We start from the raw sequence: 27,483 nt of genomic DNA on the forward strand, positions 1-27,483 counted from the left end.
ACTTCTTTTATCATTTAGGCATATCCGATATTTTAAGGGGGGGTGGAAGTAGTACAGGGGAATATTTGATTTGATTGTTGTGTGCTTTCTTGTGAATTGAGACATTATTGAGAACAGCAACTACTTCTTCCTTAACTTGTGGATAAATGTTGGCTTTTTTGAATGTCATTCATTTATCCTCATGGATGTATTCTGTCACTGCTATAAAGCCTCTCTGCTCCTGCTTTTTTATTGATTCTTTCCCTATTGGGCTCTTGTTGTTTTGACTGAATCAACAGAGCTGTGTTCTGTTCTCATTCATGATTCCTCTGCAACATGAGGTCTTTGATCATTTTTCTCTCTTCTACTTATTCTTAATATCACAGAGACTACTCCTTCAAACTTGTCTGGTCTGACTTCTTTCTTCTGCTCCTTCTCCAGTCTTTCAGGCTCATTCCTAGTCTTCCACGCTTTGGGGGACTTCTGTGGTTTTAGTTAGCACAACTTTGAAAATAAACCCCAAATGCTAGGGCTCAGCCTTTGGCTGTTGGTCTCATTTCATCAACTTTCCTTTAGCTCTTCCCTGTAACCTCTTACTTTGTTGCAGTCTGTCCTAAAAGGTTTTTTCTTTTTTTCCTCCAGATCTTTTGCTCCACATCCTCTCACTTTCACCACAGATAACTGCACTGTACTTTCCAATGCCCCAAATTTTATTCTCCTAGTTCTCGTTTTTGTGGCCAGCAGTCGTCTGACTTTCAACTCTTATCTCCTGATCCACATTTTTAGCTTCCAGTCCAAAATCTATGTGCATGTCTGTTATCTTTTGCCTTGATATAACCTCCTTCTGCCTCAGCCACCTTCTCCCCTTCTCCGTTCTCCAGGGATTGGGCTGATTGTCCCTGCAGCCTTCATGGGCTGCAGTGGGGTGAAGGTGCAGCTCCACTGTCCTCATTGACACCCTGCAGACTCACACAGGCTGAGCACCTGCCCTGTCACAGGGCATCAGCTCACCACTGTCCCCTAGGGTGCCTGTAGCTGAGAGGAATGGCACATGGATGTATGCTGCTCTGATTGCAAAGAATTAAATATCGAATGCTGTTATGCAAAATGCATTTGCAGCTTGCCCCAATGCTAAAACATACCAAAATAATAATACAGTTTCTTTCTCCCATATCCAGCACACTGGTAATTTGCAGCTTGGTGGTCTCATGTGCTCTTGTACCATTCTTACTGATCACCATTGCTGATTTTCTGAGATTTATGTACAGGCTTCCCCATTCAAATTCAATTATTAATCTAATAAGTGGTAGCAAAACAATAGAGCTCACGTATTTGAACTGCATTGTCATGTAGTAGTTGTGCCTAGGAAGCTGCCCTCTTGGATACAGTGAATACTGTGGCCTACAGCTTTTTTCTTCTAAGTCTCTTTAAAAAAAATGTTTACAAAAGTCTGTATTGTGATATCCTGCTCTTCTGGCTTTAGAGGAGTCATGAAGTATTTCTCATACTAGCGAGACAGATTGAACTCTGGTGTTCCTCACAGTATCTGACTATAGTTTTCACTGACACCTTCACCACTAATCACACATCTGTATTTCACAGAACATTAGTTAAGCTAAAAATTAAACATAAGTCCCAGAGATTGCATTGTGGCCACATTAAGAATTTCTGGAGAGCATCCCACTAGGTTCTCTGTGCACTGCAGCCTTAAGATCTAATCAGCATCCCTCTTTGAATTACACAGAACCCAAATAAGTTGTTATCCTAATCTGTGTATGATCTTACAATATTTGACTTCCTGTAGCAACAATCAGCACCGTGTGAAGCATTCTTATAGCAAAAGTACATTTGCAGAGAAATAAACCAAGTAATGGACCTGACAGGATGAACAACTACTTCCTTTTGCATAGATACTTTGTAATCTTTATGCCACTCTGTGAGTTTGTCAGTGGAAAGTTCAAAATGCAGCTTTAATTTTATTCTTTTTTTGTGTTCTCACAAGAGAATATATGAGTGAGATTTGGATTGATGCAAAGGTAGCAATTTACTTAGGGTTTTACTTGTGTTGTAACATGGATTCTCACAGTTTTCTAGTCTGTAAATATTGATGGGGTCCAGGGCTTGAGGTGTGCCTTTGCACACACCTCTTGGGTGCCTGAAATTGAAATTTTTCAGAAACACAATAAAAAAGAAATACTACACTATGTTGTGTTTGAAAATACTGTTTGTTTTCAAACTTTTAACGTTAACATAGTAAATACTGTGTTAGCTTAAGCTGATGTCTTTTAAAGTGATTATGCCACTTTGAATTATACCAGTGCTGTTTTCATAAATTCTGAATTTGTGATTTTCTGATGTTTCATAAAGCATATCTAAGTAGTCTTAGGGTCTTTGTTGCTTTACTCAGATAGGATATGGCATAATGCCTCACTTGGTTTCCTAAATACTTTGCATGCTTGTGACCTGAGCTGGCTTTTAGATAACAAAATGCTGGAACCTCACATGAAGGCTGAGATGTGTTGTGTGCTGCACTCTCTGTGATCTCTGTGTTCAGTGGCCAAATTCAGTTTGATTTGAATGTGCCCAGGATTTCACCCTGAAACCTCAGGCCAAGGAAGCCATTGGGAAGCTGTAAAACACAGCTCTAACTTTCATGAATAATTCTTTCTGAAGTGAATGCTGGCAGTCCTGGGATAGGATTGCTCCCATAGCAAAGATTACTTATGCAGGATATAAAATCTTGCTTAGACTAGATCTGCGAGACTGGGCTTATAACTTCACCGTGACCTGATCTTGCTGAAGAGTCACACAGTCTATGGGTCAAACTGCCAAGGAAATCTCTGGAAAGATCCCCCATGAGAGGGATAAATATAGTGTGTTACTACTGCTGCTGGGCTGGATTATTTCTGGGATAACCCAGCTCCCTACTCCAGCAAAGCTGTGGGGAGAGATGGAATCAGCCTTGGCCTCCTCTTTGGGTACCAGTTTGGGAAAGAGCATGCATTGACTTGCTTCCATACCTGTGGATTATAATCTTGATCTAGGATATGAAAGTAAGAGATACTCATTCCCCCTTTCACCTTTTAATGAACAATTTGCTTGTGATTTACAGTGTTACATCAGCAATGTGGTCATGTGTAGAATACTAAAGTAGCTGTCCTTGTAACAATTTCCCTTCTGTCTCCCTCAGGAAACCAGCAACCAGTACTACACCTTCTGCAAAAATACAGCATTGATTACAACAGTGTTCTGGAGCTTGCTCTTGGTGTTAGTGATGTCAGTACATCAGGAGGTGTTATAAACAAGTAAATAAAATAAAATAAAACATGGCATATTTTCAGCCTTCTGATTTATAGAAGGAAAATGTGGATGGAAATCATTTAGCTCAGCCTATGTAGGTGGCTTTGCATTCCGTTTACAAGCCATAATCAAGCCTTATTCAGTCCAAGTCTGAGTGGTCTTGAATTGCTTAAACCAATTATTAATTCATATTTTTTATTTAGAAATCTCATTGTGGCTTGCCTTTCTTTTCTTCTTTCCTTTGCTGTACAAAAACAAGTGTATAAGTGTAAGGCTACATGGAGTCATCAGGCAACAGACATATGCTTTCCTGTGCTCTCCACAGGGCTTGCAGGTTCAAACACAACCTGCCTGAATCATAAGAACTTTAATTGAGGAGATAAAGAGGTCCTCATAATTATAAACTGCAGTAGGTATAACAAGAGGCTAAATACATAGCTGTGGTTTTAATTAGCTGGTGCTTCAAATTAGTAATTGTGGTTTCACTCAGAAATCAGTGACTTTATACACTGTTAAAGCCTCATCACTGTGCAGTTCATTCCTCATTATATCTCTCGGTGTGAAGCTTTCAATACAACATCATGCTGAGCTAAAAAGGCAAAAGTTGTAGATATTTGGTTATCTTCCAAGTGCAGTGGAGCTCTATGGAGATTTAATTCATTCTCACCAGAGATAGGAGAATTAACTGTTCTTTGTTACAGCTGTAATATGTGTGTTTGTATGTAAGCATCTGTACATGCAGGCTGGGTGTGGATGTGTGCATGTATGGCCAGGATCTATCGGGGAGACAGTGCTTACTGCAGATAACATCAGGGCATGCATCGGATCTGCTATTCAAATTGTCATCTGGAATTTGGGAGCTAATTAACTGACACAAAGCAGAGCCAAAAGCCTCATAACAAATCAAATGCGGGTTGAAAGCACAGAAGTGTCCCTTAATGCTTGTCACATGAGAGGTTGTCAGTGCAAGTTGAAGTATGCATCTTTTCCTTTTCTCTTTCCTTTGCTATTTTTCCCTCTCCTTCAGGGTTTTAATTATATCTCTTCCCTCAGAGGAGCAGGAGGTAGTTTGCAGAGCCAAGAGACCAAAGTACTTCAGTGCTATTTAGGGGAGAAGTGAATGTGGTCTCGCAGCCTGTCATCTAGGTCTGGCAGGTGCACAAAGTAAGCTGACACACAGATAAGTGCCACTCACCATTGCTACACCGAGAGGCTAGATCCTTTTCTGTGTTTGTGTGTAGAATTATCTGATACTGGAATCAGCTATCCTAAAATCTCTTCCGGCAGCCTGCTGCTACAAAAACACCTCTTAACCCCCCCTTGACATCTACAATGAAGTCGTACATAAATTTTAACAAGAAATGGGACAGAATTAGGTGGTCTAAATCACACGAGGCGGAACTGGAGCCTTGGGATGGATGTTTAGTGAAATGGATTTATAGGTGTTGCTGTGCTTCTTTGCCTTCACATTTGCTTTCCCTGCACAGACACACGTTTTGTGGGCACTGTGTGTGTTTGTGTGCAGGTGTACATGTATTTACAGACTTAGCACAAGGGTGTCAAAATGTACTTTTTATTCTGCGTAATGCTGTTAATTTGAAAACACTGTTTTCATTGTTTCATTGAAACACTTTTCATTTTAGAAGTATACTGATTGTGCTACTGTCCAATTTTGCATAGTTCTGTGATTCCAAATTTAAATTTGGGAAAATTAACCACTGGCTGTTTCTTTCTCTCAGAATTGTCCTTGATAGTTGAATTGTTTCTGATGGTTTGTTGCTATTACTGATAGTAATGAACATGTAACTAAATTATGGGGAAAATAATGTGTTGTCATTTTTATCTTTCTTTTCTTCAGTCACTATGAGCAAGACCGGAGTGCACTTAAGCGGAAGGAATGGGAGAGAAGAAACCAGGAAGTCCAGCAAGATGAAGATCTCTTTGCTTCAGGTTTTAACCTCTTTGGGGAACCCTACAAGGTAAATTGCATTGCTATGTTTGGCATTTTCAGAATGTCTTACACAAATACAAATAAATCCTCTCATCCCCTCTAAGAAATGGAAGAATTGCATCTGCCTTGGTCCTTACCCTCTTGAATACACTGATTATCCAAATCAGCATATGGCAGCAGAGCACACTGAATATGCTGCCCAGGTTGCACTGGCAGAATCAGGAATTTTGGTTACAGTCTAGTTCAAGATTGCTTTCTCTGAACACACAAAGTCGTGCAGTTAGAAGTATGTGCAGCTGATATTGCTGAACTGGGTCTGTACCCACAATGCTAGCACTAAGTTCTTTTATTTTTGAGAAGACAATTCATCTGAGTTGTTAAAACCAATGCCCTCTCTGTAAATAATGAGTCCATAATCTTTCTTGTGCAATCATAACCATCCAAAGAAGTCTTTTGGGAGACTGAATCTTTGGGGAGCATAACAAGGGTATGAAAGGGACTTTTGTTACAAGTCTTATTCTCTCTAAGGAGCTTTGCTGCCTGAGATTTTCATCGCCAAGGGATGTCCCCCTTTATGATTTCTGCTGCTTTGATTTTCAGTAAGACATTCCCTAAAGAATTCATCAGAATGTAAATTTCCATATCTCTTTCTCCTCCCAATCAGTGACATCCATTGAAAGGCCACCACTTCATCTTTCCATTTGACGTTGTTAGCAGCTGTAAGGGAGGATGAGGGCTCTTTGAAAATCACCCAAAAAGGAGGAGAAAAGACTGTCATTATTATCAAATTGTGTCTAATAATTATAGATCACAAAAGTGTGATGGATGCACTCGACTCCAGGCTGTACTTTGGTTCAGGCTGGCTGAAGAGCAACAGGCATTTCTTCCTTGGGGTGAACTTGCCAGCTGGAAAGCCCCTGGCTCATGTTCAAGGCAGTGAAGGTGTCTTGACAAAAATTTCAATAGGTAATTTTGAAACCCAGAAGTGGAAGAGAACCAAAGTACAGGACCAGATATCAGAGCTAAAGCAAAGGCATCTATCTTGTCTATTCTATTGATCAGCAGCAGAACTTTACCCTATAAATATTGCCACCAGGATGGGCCCAATTTGATCTCTCCCTGAAGTGCAGCTGGACTGCACCCCAGCTGATGCCCCTCAGGGTTAACATGCCTTCCTTACCCAAGGCAGAGAGATTCCTTACCCATGACAGATAATTGGTAAGTGGTTGATACCATGCTAAATTAATCCTCTTAACCTTACTAATCTATGCAGCTACTTGATATTATTGTAAATATTGTATGGATACATACAATAGATACATACAATTCTTTCTGACTAATGCAAGTGGTCATTTGGATTTCAATAGGTAGACCAGTATGTAAAACTGCAAAATTTTGTGTCAAGAACAAAAATCATACATCACCAACATCGGTTGTATAATAGGAATGACAGTGTCTTATTTCAGATCTGTTTAATGTGTATGTATTTGCACCAGATGTACACAGAGCATGTGTTTCGTTTTTTTTCCAAAAACTGAACAACTAAAAAGCAAAAAATTATCCTGGTGGTCTTTCTTTAAGATCGCTTTTCACCTACTTGGCAGAGAAGTCTTTCGACTATTAAGCAAAACATAACACATTACAACCCTAAAAAAGCATTATAATTATAAATTGTAAAAGATAAAAATTGAGAGGAAATTGGATGCAAAAATAGTTAAACAGTTAATAGTTAAATCTGTCTTAAATTTGACAAACATGTAGAACCCAAACTGAATAGGAAAGCTAGATCTTGCCTACACTTTACACTATAAAGGAAAAAGGGGATAAAGTGATAGACCAGTATTTCCTTTTAAGGTTCTGCATTGCTAAGACCCAGTCACAATAGTTTCCTAGGCACTAATAAAAGCTGAGTCTAACTCTTAGTGGATTTGTAATGATTTGTATTCTTAGAGTAAGTGCAAAACTACATTCAGAGTTATGTTTGCATTTATTCTAAAACAAAATTGAGAGACCCTGACGTGAGAATAAATATCCTGTATGTGCAGTGTGAATTTCTTCTCTATTTTGAGATGAACAGACGTTTTTGCATTCATGAGACTCAAGGCCTTGTGCACACAAGAAGCTGCACTCATCTCTTCTGCCCAGCAAAGTGTTGTGGCCTGTGATGGGCACAGGGTCCACATCCTCACCGGGCTGCCTCTGCTGATGAGCATCAGCTCATGGTGCAGCTGGTACATTCCTGAAAGATCTGGGGGTGTGAGGTAAGATGGAGACTACAGTGACAAAGAGAAGGTTGGGAATAGCAAGTCTCGGGAAATAGGAAACATCTCTTTTTCTTTCTTTTATTCCGAGCCCTAGTGCCCTTACTTGTTTACCATTCCTTCCTCATTTGCTTCAACAGTATCTAGAGGAGGGACTGTCAGGGTAGTGAATACCACCACTGCTGTTTCTGAAGTTTTAAAGACTGAACAACTGGCAGCTGTTTTAAGATTGCACTAAGGTTGGGGATATTACAAGTTGCACAAAGAAAGGAGCTCAGATTTTCTCGTGGAGCCTACTGCCATTGTGCATCACAAGATGTGTGGAGTATCTGCCTTCATCTATCATCTCTCTGCTCTAGCTGTTACAGCCTCTTTCTTTCCCTCTGTCAAATAAAACGTAGGTGTTCATTATAGTTTTGGACAAGTGCGTGTTTCTACATTGATTCTTTGTAGTTTATGTATGTGTGCACTTACATGAAAAGAGACACTTATTTCTGTGGATGTATAAAATACATTTGTACGTGCTTGTTAAAATATAAACATCTCTTTTTGAAGCTCCACTGTCTCATGTGGGAAAACAGCACCTTTGACAATGTGATGACATCCAGCATTATTTTGGGAAGGTCAGGCAGCAAGGGCTGTGTTGCTCTTCAATGCAAGTGGGTTGCAGGTCCTGCCTTCAAACACTGGTGCAACCTGCTTGTGCTTGATTTTGCAGAAGGGATCAGAGAAGGGCCTGCAGTGTAACAGCAACAGACATTTGAAAAAGCAATGTTGGAGTTTTCCTGAGAGAAGCTATAATTTTACTACTGATTTGTTGATACCTTTTAATGTTTTGAATTAGTTAAGAGTTTCAGAGATGAGTGTTTCAAAAGAAAACAGTAGGAGTATTTTTGTTACTTTTCAAAGGAATTGCCTCAGAAGAGTACAGCTTGAGAAAGAGAACCCAATGGGCAGCATTTCCATTGCAGAGCCTTTGGTGAACATTAAATCATTTATCTTTTTCAGGTAAAGCCCCTCCATGCTTTTCAAGCTTAGCATAAAAAAGATCTCAGCTTCTAATCCATGGAGGTTAGTTTAACTATGAGGCATAAGGAAGTGAATGAATTATGAAATCTCAAGTTTCACACAAATTTTCACAAAACACTTGTAAATGGGGCCTCTAAGTTTGAGTGCATTAGTTCTTTTCTTTGTAAAACTATAATGCAATAGCTAGCTAGCAAATTAGTCTTCCAGTAGGATTCTATTACAGATAGCTTTTGAAAGAAATAGAAGCAAATGCAGAAAGATGTGCATTTCCTAAATTAACTGAAGTCTAGAATGAGGGGGAATGCTACTAGTCGTGAGTCATAAACCAGGCATATAATTTATGCCTTGGAATACTCAAAATGCTGCATTTCCTTGATAGCAGCAAAATTGGGATTCAGCATGCTATTCAAAAAATAAGATGTACAGAGGTTTTCTTTAAGAAATCAGCCAATTATCCAGAATATGAAGGTAGAAATTGTCCCCAGTCTGGAAGTAACAAAGAGCAAGCAGACATTATGACTGGATTTTGTGTTTCTCTTGCTGGTATCCAGGCTTGTCAAGAATTCTCTGCTTATCGTGAGAGCCCTGAGTTTGTTGTGGAAATAAAGTAAAAACATTAATGTTATGCCTTATGCCTTAAATGCAGATAGAACAGTGCACTACATGCCTGAGCTTGTTCACATTGTGATGCCCAAGTCTGATCTTAGTTGTGTGTGCTCTAGTTTTTTTTAAGTGTGAGCCAGATTACAATTCATAATGGATTTTTTTGCTTTGCAGTCTGGTCCAAAGGCCACTGAAGAGAGTAATTATCCTTCCATTGACTTCAATACCCATTGGATATGAGTTGTAGTGTACTTAAAATACACTAAATGTTTGAAATAATTTAATCTCCATGGTTTTCAGTAAATATATTTTTGTTAATGCTCCCAGTAAAAGACTGTGAATAATAATAATAATACCTAATATTTCTACAATGTCTTTTATACCCAGGATGTGAATATTAGGCATAAAACAGAGTTAATATCAAACAAAGTTGTATTTACCATTATGTGACATGTAACAGAAAATAAGTTGAGAGAATTAGGTGCCTCCAACATAAAATTATTGAAAAGATCTACTTTCAAATTAAGAAATTCTCTCTGTGAGGATCTAGACAAGAGCCATTTAGTGTGCTGGGATGTTGAAGTCTTACAGTAATGACATGTTGTCAGTACTTTTTTTTAACTTGTTGCTCTCTGGAAAGTAAGCTAAAAGCACCCTGGAAGTGTAGCTGAACCACAGAGGTGAAGGTTGGTTTTCAGGCTTTTTTTTGACACTGTTATTTCCCATGTTCTATCCCATAAGGAGTTAAAGTATTGGGGAAGGAGGAAACAGAACAAGTATGCAAGTGTTTAGACTTCGAATCATAATTCCTGCTGGGCCCTTAAGCACAATGGAATCTCCTTGTTTTAAATTTGGGGGTTGAACAGAGAGAGCCTGGTTTTGGCTGCTGCCCAAACAGCTCATTGTGCGACTCAGTTGAAGGAGACTGCTCATATACAAAGAGCTTATTCTTGGCTTAGCTAGAATATAATTTTTGCCACTAAAATGACCAACCTAGGGACTTAGTTAGTGAATAAAAGTGATTCGTGGTTCTCCACAACTGGGATTATTAACTGTGTCAGTTAGGAGCACTGGCAAAATGTATAGAGACGGGAACAACATTGAACAGTTAATTTTTAAATCACTGCCTCACTGCAGCGCTAATATATGTTACAACCCCTGAGAATGAGCAAAAGGAAATTTGCATTTATTATCTTCTTTTTTTTAACATTTTTTTATGGCATGTGCAGTACTCTTCTTATCCTCTGACTAGTTCAGCAGTGGGTAATATAAGTAGATATTTCAGGAGAAATCCATGCATGAATTTTTTCATCACTCAAACTTCTCCTTAATACTTGAGGAAAATGGGATCAGGGGCATGGTAGAATCCCTCACCAAGGACTGTGACACTCTCTAACCAAGCACAAGCTTACAATGCTGATTTTCCCCATCTTTATGGCCTGGTGTTAAGGAGCCATTGGACTGTGGCACTACTTGTTTTATTGAGTGAAAAAACCCCTCCAAACAGAGCTGGCTGTATCATGACATAATTTTGTCATTTAATTCCAGACTGTAGAAGTGAACCATCTGCTTGAACAGGAACTATATACAGGCTTTGTTTTTATCCTTTGAGTCTTGTAAAGCTGTAAGCATGGGGAATAAGATGTTTTAGTTCTCTGCTGGCCATTTCAATGGAACAGAAAGGTCAGTGGGAAGGCTGGTGCTTTGGATCTCTGTGGGGTGAGTGAGAACAGGAAGACAGAGGAAATCAGCTGTGTATTAATTATAGCTTCCAGCTTATTTGTCCAGCTTTTTACAAGTGAAAGGGAAAAGGAAAAAGAAACCTCGTGCTTCAAAAGGAAAAGTATAATAGCAGTGAAACAAAGATAAGTCAGTATTTATTTAATAATTACTGGAAGTCAAAGAAAAGCAGGATTAAGAAATACAACCAGCCTGCAGACAGCAGAAGAATCCCAGTGCTTAAGAATGTGGCAGTCATGTCTGTTTATGTTGTATAAGAAAATATTTTAGAATGGTCTTTTATTTGAACCTACCATGGCATTTGGTAGAAGCTTTTTCTTCTCTGGATTCAGATGGTAGATACTTCAGGTCAAACTGTACTTTCTGTGGAAAAGTAATTGAAGTTAAACTGAAGTGGAGAGTTTGATGCTATTACAGACTACCCAGCTTCTATTTATGGCAGGACTGTGGGTCAAGGGGCTGATAGAGCAATAACATACTTATATCAACTGTGTGATTGCAATTCAAATGCTCAGTAGCCAGTAATTGTATGTTCGTGTTTTGCATGATATGAAACGCACAAGCCCAACATCTCTGACATAAACCCAGCTTATTTTGCGCCTAACATCCATAACTGATGTAATTTAAACACTTCTCTGAGAGCATATTTAAGAAAATGGGAAGCAGTAGACAAGTGTTACTGATGCAAGCCTGTTTCAAGAGATTCTTTGAACACAGTTATTGATAGGTTTTTCTTACATAACATATGCAAAATGTAATTGAAATTTAATTAAATGTCAGCATGACACCATTAAACAGCTAACATTTGCCATCTTCTAAAACAACTATTCTGAGCAGTAACTTGTAAATCAGGAATTTGCTCACGCTTTTCTTGTCTTTTTTTTTTTTTTTTTTGATATTTTAGACAAATAAAGGCGATGCCCTTGCAAACCGTGTCCAGAACACATTGGGAAATTATGATGAGATGAAGGATCTGTTAACCAACCACTCCAACCAGAGCCACCTTGTAGGAATCCCAAAGAATTCTGTCCCACAGACACCCATTGACAAAAATGAGCAGAACTTTTTCCCAGAACCGAGAAACAGGATGATCCCATCTCATCAGATCAGCGGCAACTCATCAACATCAATGCCTCCGCCTTCTTCATTGTCATCTAATTCTACTTTGCTACACAGCCACCAGAGCAGCAGGAAGTCAAGGACAGACTGGTCACGTGGTGGTCACAACTCCAGTGGGGCCCAGCCAAGCCAATCCAGTGGTCAGCAGAGTCGGACAAAGCACAGCTCTTCTCATGACCAGTCACAGGGCAGGTATGAAGACCTCTATAACTGCCAGAGTGAGCAGCATAAAAGTGGGGGAACTGAGGAAGCAAATCCTATGGCGACATCTTCACATTCAAGGAGGCATGCCCATGCAAAGTCAGCACCTGGAGAACACACTTACAAAGAAAACAGTCATTCGAAGTCACCCACAGAGCTTGAGTTCGTAGGCCATGGTGCTGGATCTCCACTTCCTTCCACTTCTTTGTTAACTGCAAACAATGGTCTTTCGACTCAGAATTTCCCACCAGGACTTCACTGCAAAAACAGCATGGTCCAGCAAAAGCCTACAGCTTATGTCAGGCCTATGGATGGTCAGGACCAGGTACCCAATGACTCACCTGAACTGAAACCCCCAATAGAAATTGAGAGCGGATATGGAAATCAGTCCTTTGGAACACTGCTGGAAGGAAAAGTGAACACACCTAGTTCGAAGAACAAAGTACCAAAGCTCAACATTCCTCCTGTTAGTGAAGTAAGTGGTTTAAAATATCTTCTCTCTAGTAGTGCTTGAGTATTACATTCATTAAATATTTTTCTCTGGAAATATGCAGTTGCTTTTCCTGGAATTACAGTGTAAAGCATTCCTTCTTCTAGAACGTACATGACTTCTTTCAGCAGTTTGTTGTGATAATCCCAGTAGCAATATTTAATGTAGTTTTTAAAGCACAGTTTGGAATACTAACATATCTTATTTATGATTAATATTAAAAAGCTAGATCTCTGTTGGGTGTAATATATGTATACCAGCAATACCAGTTCTGGAGAGGAAACTCTAATATCTCAGTTCATCTGCAATTTTCACTCTTGAATTCTCAGTTAGGAGGCAGTTTGATAGACAGATTGCTGTTTTAAACTCTAAGGGAAAATGGCAGTGTTCAAATTTCAGTGGTACTAAGCAGTCCTGCCAGTAAGGAGTTTATTTGCAGAGTTTGCTAAATTCCTTTTTTTTCTCTTTTATTGGAATTAATGTGACTTAAGTTGTGAATAATGCTTATGAAAATGTGTCCCCTTGAAGCTTTTATGCATTTTGAAGAGCTCTTAATACTGGGATTCATTCCCAATCTCTGCAACCAGCAGTTTAAGCTGTTGAATTTTGTATTGCTGGTCAGTATAGCAGTCCTGTGAGGAACATTTTAGTTGGTTCACATTTGTGTCCATTCCAAGCACAAATGTATAATAAGGATATGAATTGAACTATTTATACTCTGTATACTTTTTCTCTTAGTCTGAGTTTCTCTAAACCAGTAACCTTTGCAAGGTAGGTGTACAGTGTACATATGAGCAGAATTGCAAGATGGGTTTTTCATAGCTTTCTGTTTTCCCAAAAATATTTCCCTGCTTGGTAATATTTTTATACTAGGAATGAGGAGCGATGCATTCTTAAACCACTTTATTGCAAAAGGTCAGCTTTTTCTATTGGAATAATTGTTTCAAGCCAATAATTTGTTTGACTATTTAAAAACTTGATGTTATTTATTAACATTCCAGGCAGCAACAAAGACTGATGTGTTTTGCAGTAGAGCTTGGAATAATTTTCTGGAAACTGCATCTGAAAACAGTAAAAGGCCTATTTATATCAAGTGGAAGCTGAGGGTTGCTTGCAGATGGTGTTTTATTAGAAAATGTATTTGTTAATAAACGTAGCTTTCTGCAAGATTACTTTACAGATGTTTCTGTTTATTTTTACCTTGGGTTAAAAATCTGCTGGTGTAGATGGCTTCAGAATCTGCTGCGATTTGTCGCTAGCATTGTTTGGCAAGTAAATAATTGCAGGCAAAGGAAATAATGATGTTGCAAAAGCAAATACTTTCTTTCGCTCTTGCCATCTATTGATGCTATGAGTCAATAGAGGCACTTTAAAGTGCAGCATTAATGCAAGTATTTTTGGAAATAAAATGTACTTTTTGCAATTCGTGTAAACTATTAAGAATGCATTTTAAATTTCTTTAATTTTTGAGGGAAATCCTGGCACTATGAAATCAATTGAGTTGTTAGCAATGTTGTTTGGGTGCAGGATTTCACTCACACTCTTCTTGCATAGCTCTAGGAACCTCTGATGTGAACTGTTATTTTTGGAAAGATTCCTAGTTGCAAAGATGAAAAATTGCATTATGAATTTGTTGCTACTTCAGTTTATATCCTGTGCAAAGTATAGGTGTATAATTAATTTCATTTATGTTCAGATAAATGGTAAACTCTAGGCAATTTAGAAATGAATGCAGATAACAATCTTAAAGCAGTCTGCATTTTGAGAGTGAATAATAATTTGAAGAGGGAAAGAAAACCCAAAGCTGTGACAAAATAACTTGTCTTTCTGAGACAGAACATAGGACAATAGCCAGACTTATGGATCTTTTGTAGGCAAATCTCCTCTTGCATTCAGAGGGTTGGATTTTTTCCTCCTGTGTCAGGACTGTGAACTTTGGCCTTCTGTGTTTTTCCACAGATGTGTATCCTGAATTTGATTTACCTTGTGTTCAGCAATAAAACTCCTTCCAATCCAACATTATAGATAACTGGTTTAGTTTAAGCTTAATCAGAACTGACAGTGCACACCTGTGAAACCCATAACCTTTTCAGAATGACTGCAGTGAGTGGCTCTGTTGTAATCTTTATACAATTGATGTGGGGGCTTATGATCCTTTGGTGGTGCTTATCAATTTATGAACCTTCCCAAGCCACCTCGAGCCATAGTGATCTACTTGAAACAATTCTGCTCCTACTCCACAGGTTTCCATATTAACACTGTTCCAGGTGCTGGTGGTGATGGTCTTCAAGCGACCAGTAGGAGAGTTATTTTTTGAGGCATTTCTCCATAATCTGTTCTGTGGTTTTCTTGTATCTCTGAGTCCATTTTTTCAAGCTGGTGAGTGTATGCATGGAGATTGAATACCAAAAGGTTTTTAGTTATTCTCTCAAAATTTTGCTTCTTCTTAAGATGAGGAATTCTGCAAATAAATACAATTATTAGGTGATGGTCCTGCAATAATGGCCCCCATTATGGCATGCAGTGTTGGAAAAGAAAAAGACACTTCTTGTTATCTTATGGAGAGAGAGAGAGAGAGGAATAAGTAACCAAATATTTGAACAAGCAGATTTAAAAGAAGTGCTCAGACTGATGTGGAAATATGGTGTCATTTATCATGGCTTAATGGAATAGGATATTGAGTGCCCTGGAAGCATTCTGCCATGTGTAAGGAAGTGATCTATTTTATAACATAATTTGTGTCACTTGAGGTGTTGCTCTGAGAAGCTTTGCTCATTTGCTGGGCCCAATTCTGCCATCAGAGATGCCCATCCATCTTTCAGCTGCTCTGGAGCAGACAGCATTGTTAATGCCTCGCTGCTGGCATGTCTCTGCTGGGCGATGGATTGTGGGTTAGTGATTTCCGAGGTCATAGAGATTCACAGTAAGTTCACACAGACTCACCAGGTTGGGTCAGGAGGTAGAGTTAGCAGCTCTTATACACCTGACTAAACCTTGCCTCCGAGTGGGTGCTATTGTGTGATTTCCAGATTTTGGCTCACCCACAGAAATCTAGTTCAGACTTGATTACACCATGAGTGGCCATTTCTGGTAGAGAAATAGAAGTAGCAGAGCCTCTGTAGACTTTTAGTTATGTCATTTAAGGGTTTCTTTGAGATTCTGTGATCCTATTGATTTCTTTTTTTTTTTTTTTTTGCTTTGTTTTTCATATCAGAATTTTTTTCTAAGAGTAGAGGTACAACATTTTATGGTTTGGTGTCTTGAGCAAAACCCAGCAGTGCCCAGGTCTGGCAGCCCCCGAGGTTCAGAGGTCGTGGAGCAGATCTTTCTGAACTGCTAAGCCATAGGGCCATTGTGTGAGTTCCTGGGGCACGTGCAGATATGAAGCAGATCTGATGACATAGAGTTGATAACAATGGCCTTGGAGCTAAAACAGAGAGAAAATGATAGAAAGCCTCAAGCATGTAAACATTATTTCCTATTCCTTTCCTATTAACTCTCATTTCTTTAGAATGTATTTACATGCATACTTACACACATGTATATATTAATTTTGAGCTTGCATTTAACATTTGGTAAATTGTGGCAAGCCTGGAATATCTCAAAGAGCTTTTCTGTTATGCAGAATTCCACCTACTTAAATCTTATGATGGCAGATGATTGTTACTTACCACTCAAAGAGAACTGCATAGTTAAATCCTATGCATTTCTTCAAAAAAGTAGATGTTAGAGACCACAATAACAGCTGATCCTCTCTCTGCTGCTTTAAAATCCAGAATCTTGATACTTGTATGTATATTTAAACCTCTAGGAATCAGATGCTTACAAATTATTTCAAATTGACTGACGCAGCAGGTGACAGCTGAAAGAAAGCCTGCACTTTTCAGACTGGACTCAAACACAAATTACTGAGAGCACTGAGTGAAGTGAAGGATTTTAAGGTCTGTGGGAACATCAGAAGCTGCATTCCTAGAAAACCTTAGGCCCAATTCCCCAGAACAATGCATGGATTTCCAATAAATGTCTAGGGATGGGGAATCAAGAGCAATTGAGATAATTTTTATTCTCAAGGCAGAGTTTTTAAATCTCACTACAGAATTGGCCTCATGTTCCTGCAAAGTAGCAAATGCTCATGTACAAAATTTTCCCAAAAATACAAAGCTAGGAACGAATCCAAAAGGCCTACGACATCTATGTCACCACCCACTTAAGGAATAAAAAATGGAGAATTTCTATTTTCACTTTACTTCTAGGAAAATATTTTGACGGGTTCAGTATACTGCAAAGTGATAAGCTTCTGTTACGTGTTTCAAATCATTCTGTTATCGCTGCATGTATTGATTTGCTTAGTGCTTTCTGAGCTAGCTATAAAAAAGGCTGTTCTCCTTTTGCATTAAAGAGCAAGAAAAATTGACAGGTAGATAACCATATTGATTGAAGCTAAATAGTAAATTCAAGAGGCTTATATATGACTCACAAAACTCTTTGTAGGAACCAAAGCCAGCATAATATCTTTTTTTTAAAAATTAAATTGAAACTTGATACCTTTAACCAGCCCCACCCCTTTTTGATATACATGCTACTCTAACTGCCAGCTGTAGTACATTGCCATAGTTCTGGGCAAATCACTTTTTTTGAATGCCAGCTTTAGTTGTCCCTCAGACTTGGAGCTTGGAAGAAGAATGGACTGAATTGCACGTTAAGATGAAATCCCTTTGCTTGGTTCATATTTCAAAAGTCTGAGGCCAAAAACAAACCCAAAGAGCAGTATTTCTTGCAGTATTAGAGGTTACAGCCATGTGTTTTTAATTTGTAAATACTGTGAGAAGTAATGTTCTTATGATACTTCTAAATGAAGACCATATGACACCACTCGACTGAAGACCTCTTGTTGTGGCCTTTTGAAGGCTACTGTCCGATGGCCTGGACAATGGCTAGCAAAGCTATTTTGCAGGGATGGCAGGAAGACAGCTTGTCTATTTTAAATCAAATCTAAATAAGTATATTTAGGGCCTGATTTTGAACCGCTGTGACCAATGGGATGTTTGCAGAACAGAGCACTTGCAGTCAGTTGAATAGGTGTGGCTAAAAGAACTGACAGTGTGTGTTTGGTTTGGGGAAGGAACGATTAGGTTGCTTCTTTCCCATTGTGCATTTGTTAGTGGCTTTTTGTTTTGTAAGCTTCTCCTAATTTTGACTTGCTGTGAGGAAGGAAAGAAGTCTGAGTGAAGTTAGAGTTAACTCTGTGAAGAATCAGACACGTGGTGTCTGGAAAAGTGATTTTTTTTTTTTTAAACCTTTTTGAAATTCCCAGTGCTAGAGTAATTGTTTGTCTCATTTGGTGTCTTATGAAATGTCACAAAGTAAAATGACCTCAAAGGCTTTGGGGAGAGGAGTAGAAGAATTTGTTTAGCTTGAGCAAAGATGTGAAGGCATCATTCAATGGCTGCAGGGGGACTGTAGGGTGTATTTGACAATAAATTTGATGTATGACTAGGGAGGAGTCTTTTTTTTTTTGAAGGAAAACATCATAAGCTGTGTAAAACTGGCATTAAGTGTTGTGTTATCTTAATGTTGACTGGTAATGTACTTTTTGAATAATAACCACGAGTCGGTAGAGCTGATTTTTCAGCACCTTGTATCCGTCCATCTGGCATGCAAATGCAGGAGGAAGGATGTTCTTGGATCTTGGTAGTCTGCTTCGTTATCAGCTAACAAGGGCATTCTTTTAGGACCAGCCTAGCAGGTCTAATGAAGTTGAAGTTTTTCCTCTATTTTTTAATACTTTCCTGGAGCATGACCTTCTTTAAGAAAAATACTCTCTGTGAACAGTGAAATAAAGAATGCTTGTATAAGAAAAGATGGGAAAATGCCATTTTCATGTATTTGAATGTTTAATGATGTGTGTTTTTACTCTGGACTGTCAGCCCTTGAGTGAACAGCATGCATGCTTCTTTCTGAGAATAGTATGGGCAGGTATTCAGGTATCAGCATTTGGCCTTCTGTACTACAGTGTATGGCCATTTGTAAACTTTACCATCAGCTATGTTAAATATTATTTTATCTGATGCAACCTTTAAAGTAACACACAGCTAGTTTGAAAAAACCTGCACACTCACTGCTCTTTCCTGTCATAACTTTCAGATATTTTTTCCACAACCTTTATTCTTTCTAGAGAAACTAAGGTTTTAAATAGTCTGAGATCCCAAAGTCACATGTTTTTTCAAGTGCAGGCAGGAGAGTGTGCACACATTTCTGCATGGGCAGTGACAGCTGTTGTGAATCATAACTGGGACTGAACCTGGGGCTTCTCAGGACAGCCTCTGCTTCTTGAACAAAAGCAGGGACTCTCCCTAAAAGCTATAATTTACTTTTTCCAGTGCTGCTCATTCAGTCAATGTGATGAAGACATTGCATCCAACACACACCTGTTAAATGTATAAAAAGCATAAAGAAAATCAGGGGGTGTAAATGCAGACTTGGAAAAGAAAGTTCTAATCCTGATGAAAATGGTTGTCAAGTAGAAAATTAGACTCCTGTATCTGGTAGGTGTAGATCAGAAAGGAACAACTGGAATGCTCTCTTGCAAATGCCAAGAATCCGGACAGCTGAATGGTGCAGAATGTGATTAGGCATTGTACACAGAGTAGGAAATCAAAATAAAGCACTTCAGAGGTTACATTAGCGGTTGAGACGAAATACAGCTAGTGAAAGGTAGAGGAGGAGGGACAGCACCATATATTAGAAGCTGAATGAAGATTTACAGAGAATATTGCAACAAGTAAAGTAAGACCTAGGGAAGGAAGCTGCAGAGAAGGTTACTTAGACAACAGAGGTGAGGACATTGGTGGGGATGATTTTGTGTACATTCAGTACATGAAGGAGATGTAGGTGTGATATAAACATGCAGTGCACTCTGCTTTGGCTTTCAGTAGGAACATGGTGACCACAGAGCAGAGATGGACAGTGGTGTAAGCACAGCGTAACTGGACTCACCCTGTGGGAAAGAGGAACAACAGTACTCAGGTGTGGTCACCTTTGTGGTGGAGATCACGAGAACAGAAGTGCTTAACTGCTCTTAAGCTGATCAGACTTCATCTTATGAAAAGCTGGATCGATCCTCATGTCTCTGAGCCCTGGTCCCAGGCAGCCTCCCCTGCATTCTCACAGGTGTGGGGTGCTCACTCACATGCACACCTCAGGGTGTTTTCTGTCCTTTGGTTTGTTGACATGCAGAAATGCACTCAGATTTTAAACCACTGCAGTGACACAACATGAATCATATTAACAACATACCTTCAAAATGTGAAAATCAGAGGAGGTCTCACATGAGCATTTCTGGTGTTATGACCAGAGCCACCCCACTGTAAGCTGCAGTCTCTGATTCAAGTATGGAAAAGCATTTAGGAGCTGCAAGTGAAAACATCATATGGGAATACTTTAATAAAAAAAAACACAGTGAAAGAAAGTTGAACATATAACTTGGCAATGCTCCATGAACTGCAGATATAGGTTAAAGTTATTTAGTTGGCAGGCGATTGCTGGTGTATTAGCAATGTTGGGGAAAAAATCTAATTTCTGTAGTTTGGCTTGTGCAGTAAAGAAATTCCTCCCACATAAATATGTTCATTTCACCTTCTGGGAAGTAAAGAAAGGAAACTGTAGCTGCAGTCTGTTATTTAATCTTCCTGAAATTAGCATTTGGTGCTCAGGAAGATTGAAAGATTTAATGCCAATGCCTTCCTCAAAAGAAAGAAATGACACACCACATATGCTTTAGCACTGGTTAGACTGTTAAATGGAATTAATCAAAATCCATGTTAAAATATTTCCATGTGTTAATTAGCAACAGTTTGGAACATTAAAATACATATTGGCTTGGGAATAAATTAGTGAAGAAATATCAGATTGAGTTTGTGGGTTTTTAATTGCAACATAATACACTGTGTGTTTTAGAAAGGTAAATGTAAATACACTCTTCTGAAAGGCTGTGGCAATGTGCATTTAAAAATTGGGCAATAAACCAAACTAAAACAGGCTTTTGTTACAGCAGAGAGACTGATACCATTTCCCATTTTAAAAGAAACATTGGATTGCTCCCTCATATAATAAAGTGAGAGAAAAACAGTTTAAAAATTCAAAAAGTTTCATCTCAGGCCAAAGGAAGTTTTAAAATCTCTCCTTTGAAAATCAGTGTGATGTAGCAACTACCAACATTAGGTCTCCTGTTGTGAGTAGAATTCACTTCTGCCTTTCTCTTCCTGCTGGGTCATTGCAAAGTTTGTTTTCCATTCTCTCATACTGAGTCTTAAGAGCAGCAAAATAGCATAAAGTTAGGTAACTATGTAAATGGAACAAACAGTATTCATACTATTAAATTATTACAATCAAAGCAGGTAGAGATACCTACAGTAGCATTATAGATACCAAACTCTTAGCTGAGGACAGAGGCTGTGGTTGGCCCCACAGAGTATCCATTTCTCTTCCTAGGGAGGGAATGACTTCTTTTTCAAGACAAAAGAGCATGTAGAGACCACCTCCAAGAGGTTTCTTGGAGCTGCAATTTGGGTTTGATCACCCACAGTCACACTAGTGGAGATGATTTTGTGTACATTCAGTGCAGGAAAGTTAAAAAAGGTAGATGCTGATTTTAATTTTTTCTATGAGTACTGCTCAAGTAACTAATTGTCCTGTAACATTGTGCTTCAAGAAAAGGGCTGGGGAGCAGAGGGAGGAAGAGGCAAGAACAGATTCAGTTGCTTTCCAGGCTAATGAGCCTATTTTTGCTTGGATTCACAAAGATCTCTGAGAGAAGTCAGTGATCATAGGTCTAAGCCTCAATCCCCATTAACAGTGCCAATTAATACTGCCAGTCTAAACATATTTCAGTTGATACATGCTGCTTGCTTTCCCTTGCACACGTCCTCAAATGATTTCCCATTGTTATATCCCCCCAGATGTGTAAACTCTTTGGGTTATATTTCACTGAACTGCAAGCTGTGACTTAAATCCACAAGACAAGCTGGCAATTACTTCTGCAGTTTGTAAATACCCAGGCATCCATTTACATTTGCCAGTATTTTAAATATAAATATTGAGATAATTCTTTCCTAAATATGTTAAAACCCTAATATGTACTTTGTAAACTCAGAAAATCAAAAGGATCCTCAGGTGGCTTGGGGGAGTCAGGATTTAGATTTTATTTCTTAGAGTTCACCCTGAATGAAGGTTTCACATCCTGGTCAGTAACCTTAACTCAGTTTAATAATTTTTGACATCAAGAAACCCAAACTCTCATGTCATCAGAAACTAAAAACTTCTCGAAAAATATAATTTATACTAGCATATGCTACTTACACTTGAATATAGTTAATTTTGAACCTCTATTTGCATCCAGGAGTAGCTGTCTTAAGCGGCTTCCTTGTGAAGTAAAACTTCACAGTTTATTTTGCATTGGAATAAAGAGAGATTGTAACATCTTTCCTTCCTGCCAACACATGCAGTTACACATTGACATGAAATATGGCACAAATTTAGCTAGGGAAATACTAAAAAGGGTAATTTTTATTCAAAACAATTATCCTAGCAACCACATCATTTGCTCCTCAGTCCTGTGATCACAGTCACCATTTAACATGGGTTTATGGTGAGCACCATGCACTGTGTTGTCATGGACCACAAATGGTTTGCAGATCCAAAATTTGGAAATCAGGGATTTTGAGCTTTGCCAGTATTTCTGAGAGCAAAACTTGACCATTAAAGTTTCCTGAGGTCTGTGGAGTGACAAAAAAAACCAATAAGGGGATATGCATTGCCTGTGCCAGAGGTTGACATTTTTTCATTGTCATAAATTATTTCTTCCAAACAGACTACCAAACAGAAAACGACTGGGCATGGTGGAATGGAGGCAGGGCTGCATTCAGCAAGTTTCTGCATACTGAATACAAAGAAGTACATTTAAATCCCACTAAATTTTACATACAAGTGCTATTGCTTTTTCCCCTCTATGAAGTGATAAACTGGTTCTTGCCAGTTCCTTGACACATAAAATACCCAATTCACTGTGCTAAAGATAAACAAAATAAACCAGACTGAGAAGCAGACACTTCTCCATGGGGTGTAGAGGTGAGAGTAAAATACAGCCAGGCTAGACCTGTCCTGCCCTTTTGTGATGGTATTGCTGTGGGTAATCCAAATAATTCCACATAAGGACTAAGGCTTTCTGATTTTGATTAGAAGAAGCAAAATTGGGCCATAAATGATCAGTCTGAATAAGACTTATTTAGGACTGAAAGCAAGAGTAGGATGTAGAGAATTATTGCTCTTCAGAGGAGAAGAAAAATTAAAATTTGTAAATGCTGTTTTTGTAAACACTTTTTATTAAGATGTAACTGCACCTGCATTTCATCAAGAAAATTGTTTGCTGCAGTTTTTAATATACTTTGATATATTGAATATATTTGATTTATTTTGGTAATAATGGGGTTTTTTTCTGCTTTTATTAGTATTCTACGTGCTGTAAGTCCCAAATATCAGATTTTGTGAGAGATGGCCTGTTTACTTATAATTTTCATCCCACTTTTTCAGAGCCAGTGTTTTAGCTATAATGAAGACTTCAGATAAGCAACCAGATTTCAGATGCTAAATTATTTAACTAAATCAAGAATATCATATTACTATTGACTTTGCTTAGTTGCAAGAGCCAGGTGCTAGAAAGAAAAATAGGGCCTTTCTGTTAGCATTTTAGTTTTTCTGAGGAGCACATTTCGGAAACAAACCCAAGCTTCCTATGTTGCTGTCTTTTGCTTTATTGAGGAGTGGTCTCTGAATATGTGAACTAAAATTGTTTAGGTTGAAAGGAAAGCCTGAGAAGCTCTGCAGGGATGCCAGTAATGTGCTCCAGGTGCTCAGGAGAAGTCACAGTAGTGCCACACAGCCCTTTCTCTTCTCCTTTCCCCCAATACACACCCTGTGTTCTCTGGCTTCTTGATACCTCTCTCCGCAGATTGACTTCTGCTGTGCTGCACTTCTTAGTGGAGATTCTTGTGGAGATTGTTAGTTTCATTCTCTGGCCCTGGGACAGGTAAATTAGAGGGTTCTCCATGTTCTTGGCTGCTCCAGTCATTTCAGTTTCTAGGGTGAAACAGATGGCAGGTCACTGAAGGACAGAAGGGAACAGAGCCCTGAAAAGAGAGGGGGATTTCCCCTTTCATTAGCCACAGTAAATATGTTTGTTCAAGGACAAATAGCTGAAATGAGGCAAGCAGCTCTGATGCCGAAGAAAAGGCTATTTGTGTTGAAAACATAGGAAATACTGTTCACAGATAAACCATTGTAAGGACTGTCCTTTAGGGAAGCCTAGTTTACTTGGGATCCTGACTGTGGAAAACCTTGTATTTCATTCATTCTCCTGTTAGCTAACATGGGGCACTGCATGGTGAGGAGAGATGTGATTGTGGCACCTGTATCTTCAAAGTGCTGGAAGTGAAAATGGCTTCTGCACTGTGTTAACTTGAGCTTTTGTGGACTTCATAGATGATTCTTTTTCTGGCAGTGATTTCACCAGTTTGTGTTCTCTGTGTGTGCATATGTACAAATCCAGAATTATGGATAAGCAGTACGTAGTCAGGTAAGCACTTTGGATGTACATACACACAATGCAGAGGACATGCACTTAAAATGGAAAGGCTTTTCCTGTTACAGTGCTGTGGTTTCACAATAGATCACACATGATGAAAGTGGGAAGGAATTACAGAATTTGTTGCCTTGTCTCCTGTGACATGGAGCTACATGGAGATCTTCACTGCTGGTTTCTGATTTTGGCCCTGAATGCAGACAAATATCACAGGCCCTAACAATTGTCATTTCTGGTCCTTCCACCAAAAATTAGACCCAAAGGAATCAGTTTTCAGCTGAACGTTCTCTGTTCTGCTCAATGCTTAAATTTACTGGCATTGCTTGTCTGTCTCTTGCTGAGTGGGATCAAATAATTATTTCTTAAATTCTTCTTTGTTCCCACAACTACTTTCCCACTTAGTCCCTTTCCAAACAAAGCAAGATCCACAATGGTGGTGTCCCATGACTCCTGGGACTTACTGTTTCCCCTATTTCCCTCTTACACATCATCAGACACATACTGCAAATAGCTATGGTTCTGTGACAGCAGCACATGAACCCTGTTGTCGTAGAAAAGTCTGAACATTTTAAGTGAGTGCTTCGTACCTGAGAAGCAATCCAGTATCTTCTGTTAGGAAGCTTTGAGTGAATAAGCTGCTCTTAAACCTTGGGGTGATTACAGTACATGTGTATGAGGTATCAAGCCAAAGCTTCTGAATTTATGTACATAAGAGAAGGTATTCAAATGTGTTCTCCCACCATTTTTCATGTATTTTTAGTGGTGATGGCTGGACTTTGCATATGGATTATTGTAATCCTGCATCCTTGTAGCAAAGTCTCACCTTGGATTGAGTATCACATTGGGCAAAGAACATAGCAGAGATTTTGGAACAGAGTTCTCCTTCGTGAATGATTGCTTTCTCTCTACTCTGAGGAAGGGGGGAAAAAAGCCACAGGACTGTACTTACCACAGCTTTGTGTCTGAGCTAATAAACTGTGCTGAGAGCCTCAACTCAGGCTTACACTTTATTTTTTGCAGCCTGAAACACAGACTGAGATAACTCAGGTCTGCCCACAACAGACAGCACAAATATTCCTTGAAAAGGTTCCAAAAGTTTCAAGGCCTGGATAGCTGTGGCAAGAGTTTGTGTATATAAAAATATGTACCATATTGGATGTGTATAAAGTCACTTGAAAATGAAACAAAATGTGCACACAGCTCTGTGGAGATTTTGGAAAAAAAATTAGTAAATTTCAGAATTAATTTGAAAAGACAAAAACCCCAACCTACAACAACAAAAAGAAGACAACCCACATCCAGAAACAAAGAAAAGCCACCAGTGTCATTTTGCATGTGGCTGTTGTGCAAGGCTCCACAGGGATTACCTTTGACACTGGGCTCTCCATGTTGCAGCATCTTGCATAACACACTTGCACAAGCACTGCTTCACAGCAGCAGGTTTAGAGCCAACCACTAACATTGGCTGCAGTGTTTTGTGAGACTGCTGTGAGCGATTCCAAAATTAAGAATATGAAATGGGGTAAAGGAGACTGTTGGGGGAAAATAGAGAAAATTTCCCCACTACACATCAGTCTTGCACAATTAAAAGCGATAGAAGTAATTATTTCAAAATCTGGTGTCTAAGCTTATTAGTTTTACCAAAAAGGAAAAATCAGTGCATTTTTTTCCAGGCGGATCAATTTATTCTTCTGCCAAAGTCAGTGTAATTTTTATCTTTGGCACCATAGAAGCAATTTTTGGAAAAAAAACTTTTGGCCCTTTAGAATAAAGTTTAATAGATAAAAAGTGTTCTCCATTTCCCCCCCACTCATACGTCTATACCTTCTCCATATTATGCCAAACAGTGAGACTCAGAAATGAAGCTACTTTTCTGCAGAGGTATTGCTTATAAGGAATGAATTCCAAACCCACAGTTGCTTATAGAAAACTTGTCAATGAGTTCAGCAGTGTTTGAATCGAAACACTGAAAATAAATTCAGAAAGGACCATTCTAAAATTAGCATTTACCAATGATGAGTGCATTGCAGAGTGGACTGGACTCAGTATTTGTGCTGTCCTCTTATGTAGCACTTCAAAACACAATTTCCACTAAAATAAGCTCTTGGGAAAATAAATGGAGAAGTTTCCAAATACTATAGCTATTTCAGTATTCATACATAATAAACCCAGCTTCTGTAAATAACTCATTTTATCTGTCAAACATTGTAGGCACATATGCCACATTTACTGTCACTGGGGTCGTAAATAAACAATGTATCTGTCTACACATTACTTATGTCTGGAGGAAATGAACAAGTACACATGAAGAACAGTGTGGAACGTATTTTAATTGTATAATAAATAGTTGGTGTTGCTATTGTTAATTATTATAATTACATCTGAACGTAAAAATACAGTTCATAATTCAATGCGGAATGCAAAAGGGTAATACTCAAACAAAATTAGGTATGTATTTCTTAAATGCATTTCTACACCCACTCACTCAAGTACAACTTTGGGGCTTGGGACATTTTGTCTCTTTTTTTTTCTGAACAGAAAAACAGAAAACAGCCCCCTCAAACTGCACAAGCAGCACTTGGATGCAGGCAGTAACTGATGTTTTAATGATGCTTGACTTTGTAATTGGAATCTTCTTGAAAGGGTGTTTGCAGATTTTCAATTCCGTCATAATTAGTGGTGTTCTCTGTGTATAACCATACAGAATTTACATTTGGGTTTAAAGTGTAGGTCCAGGCTCTGGTTTACTGTGTATCAATAACCCAGACTTGTCACAATGGACTCTCCTTTCTGACAGTCTGTCTGTGTGATTTCTGCTTAGCAGTTTGTGCTGTGCTGCTTGTTTGTGATCACATTTAGGCACCAGAGATCGTAGGAGGCTTCTAATGAGATGCCAAAATATCAGGAGTCTTCCTTTGCCCACTGGGCTATCTTGGTGGTTAAGATGTGTTCTGTACACTGTTAATTTTGCTTTCTATAGGCAGTATTGTCACTTAAAAGATCAGTTTCTGCGCCTGTGCTTGGGATAATTTTTTTTTAATATATGTTGAAAAACAAGGAAATCCACCCCCAAAAACCAGATTCCCTTCCGATCCTTCTAAATGTGTTGTACTTTTGCTAGGGAAAAAAACTACTTCATCAACCAAGGAGGTATGGATGGGGTAACAGGCTTAAT

General features: G+C 38.7%; 1 protein-coding gene across 3 annotated transcripts in view; it reads left to right on the plus strand.

Annotated features, from left to right (window-relative positions):
- The window catches only part of AFF2 (ALF transcription elongation factor 2), a 358,249-nt gene that overhangs the window by 105,944 nt on the left and 224,822 nt on the right, over nt 1-27,483 (plus strand). For all 3 annotated transcript variants that reach the window (XM_085060296.1, XM_085060294.1, XM_085060295.1), the window contains exons 2-3: nt 5,138-5,258; nt 11,768-12,658. In XM_085060296.1, coding sequence (XP_084916422.1) covers nt 11,828-12,658 — 831 coding nt within the window. In that variant the 5' untranslated portion in view covers nt 5,138-5,258; nt 11,768-11,827. The remainder of the gene's footprint in view (nt 1-5,137; nt 5,259-11,767; nt 12,659-27,483) is intronic.

This window comes from Lichenostomus cassidix, chromosome 4A (genome assembly GCF_008360975.1).
Source record: "Lichenostomus cassidix isolate B80296 chromosome 4A, HeHo_3.0, whole genome shotgun sequence".
NCBI lineage: Eukaryota > Metazoa > Chordata > Aves > Passeriformes > Meliphagidae > Lichenostomus > Lichenostomus cassidix.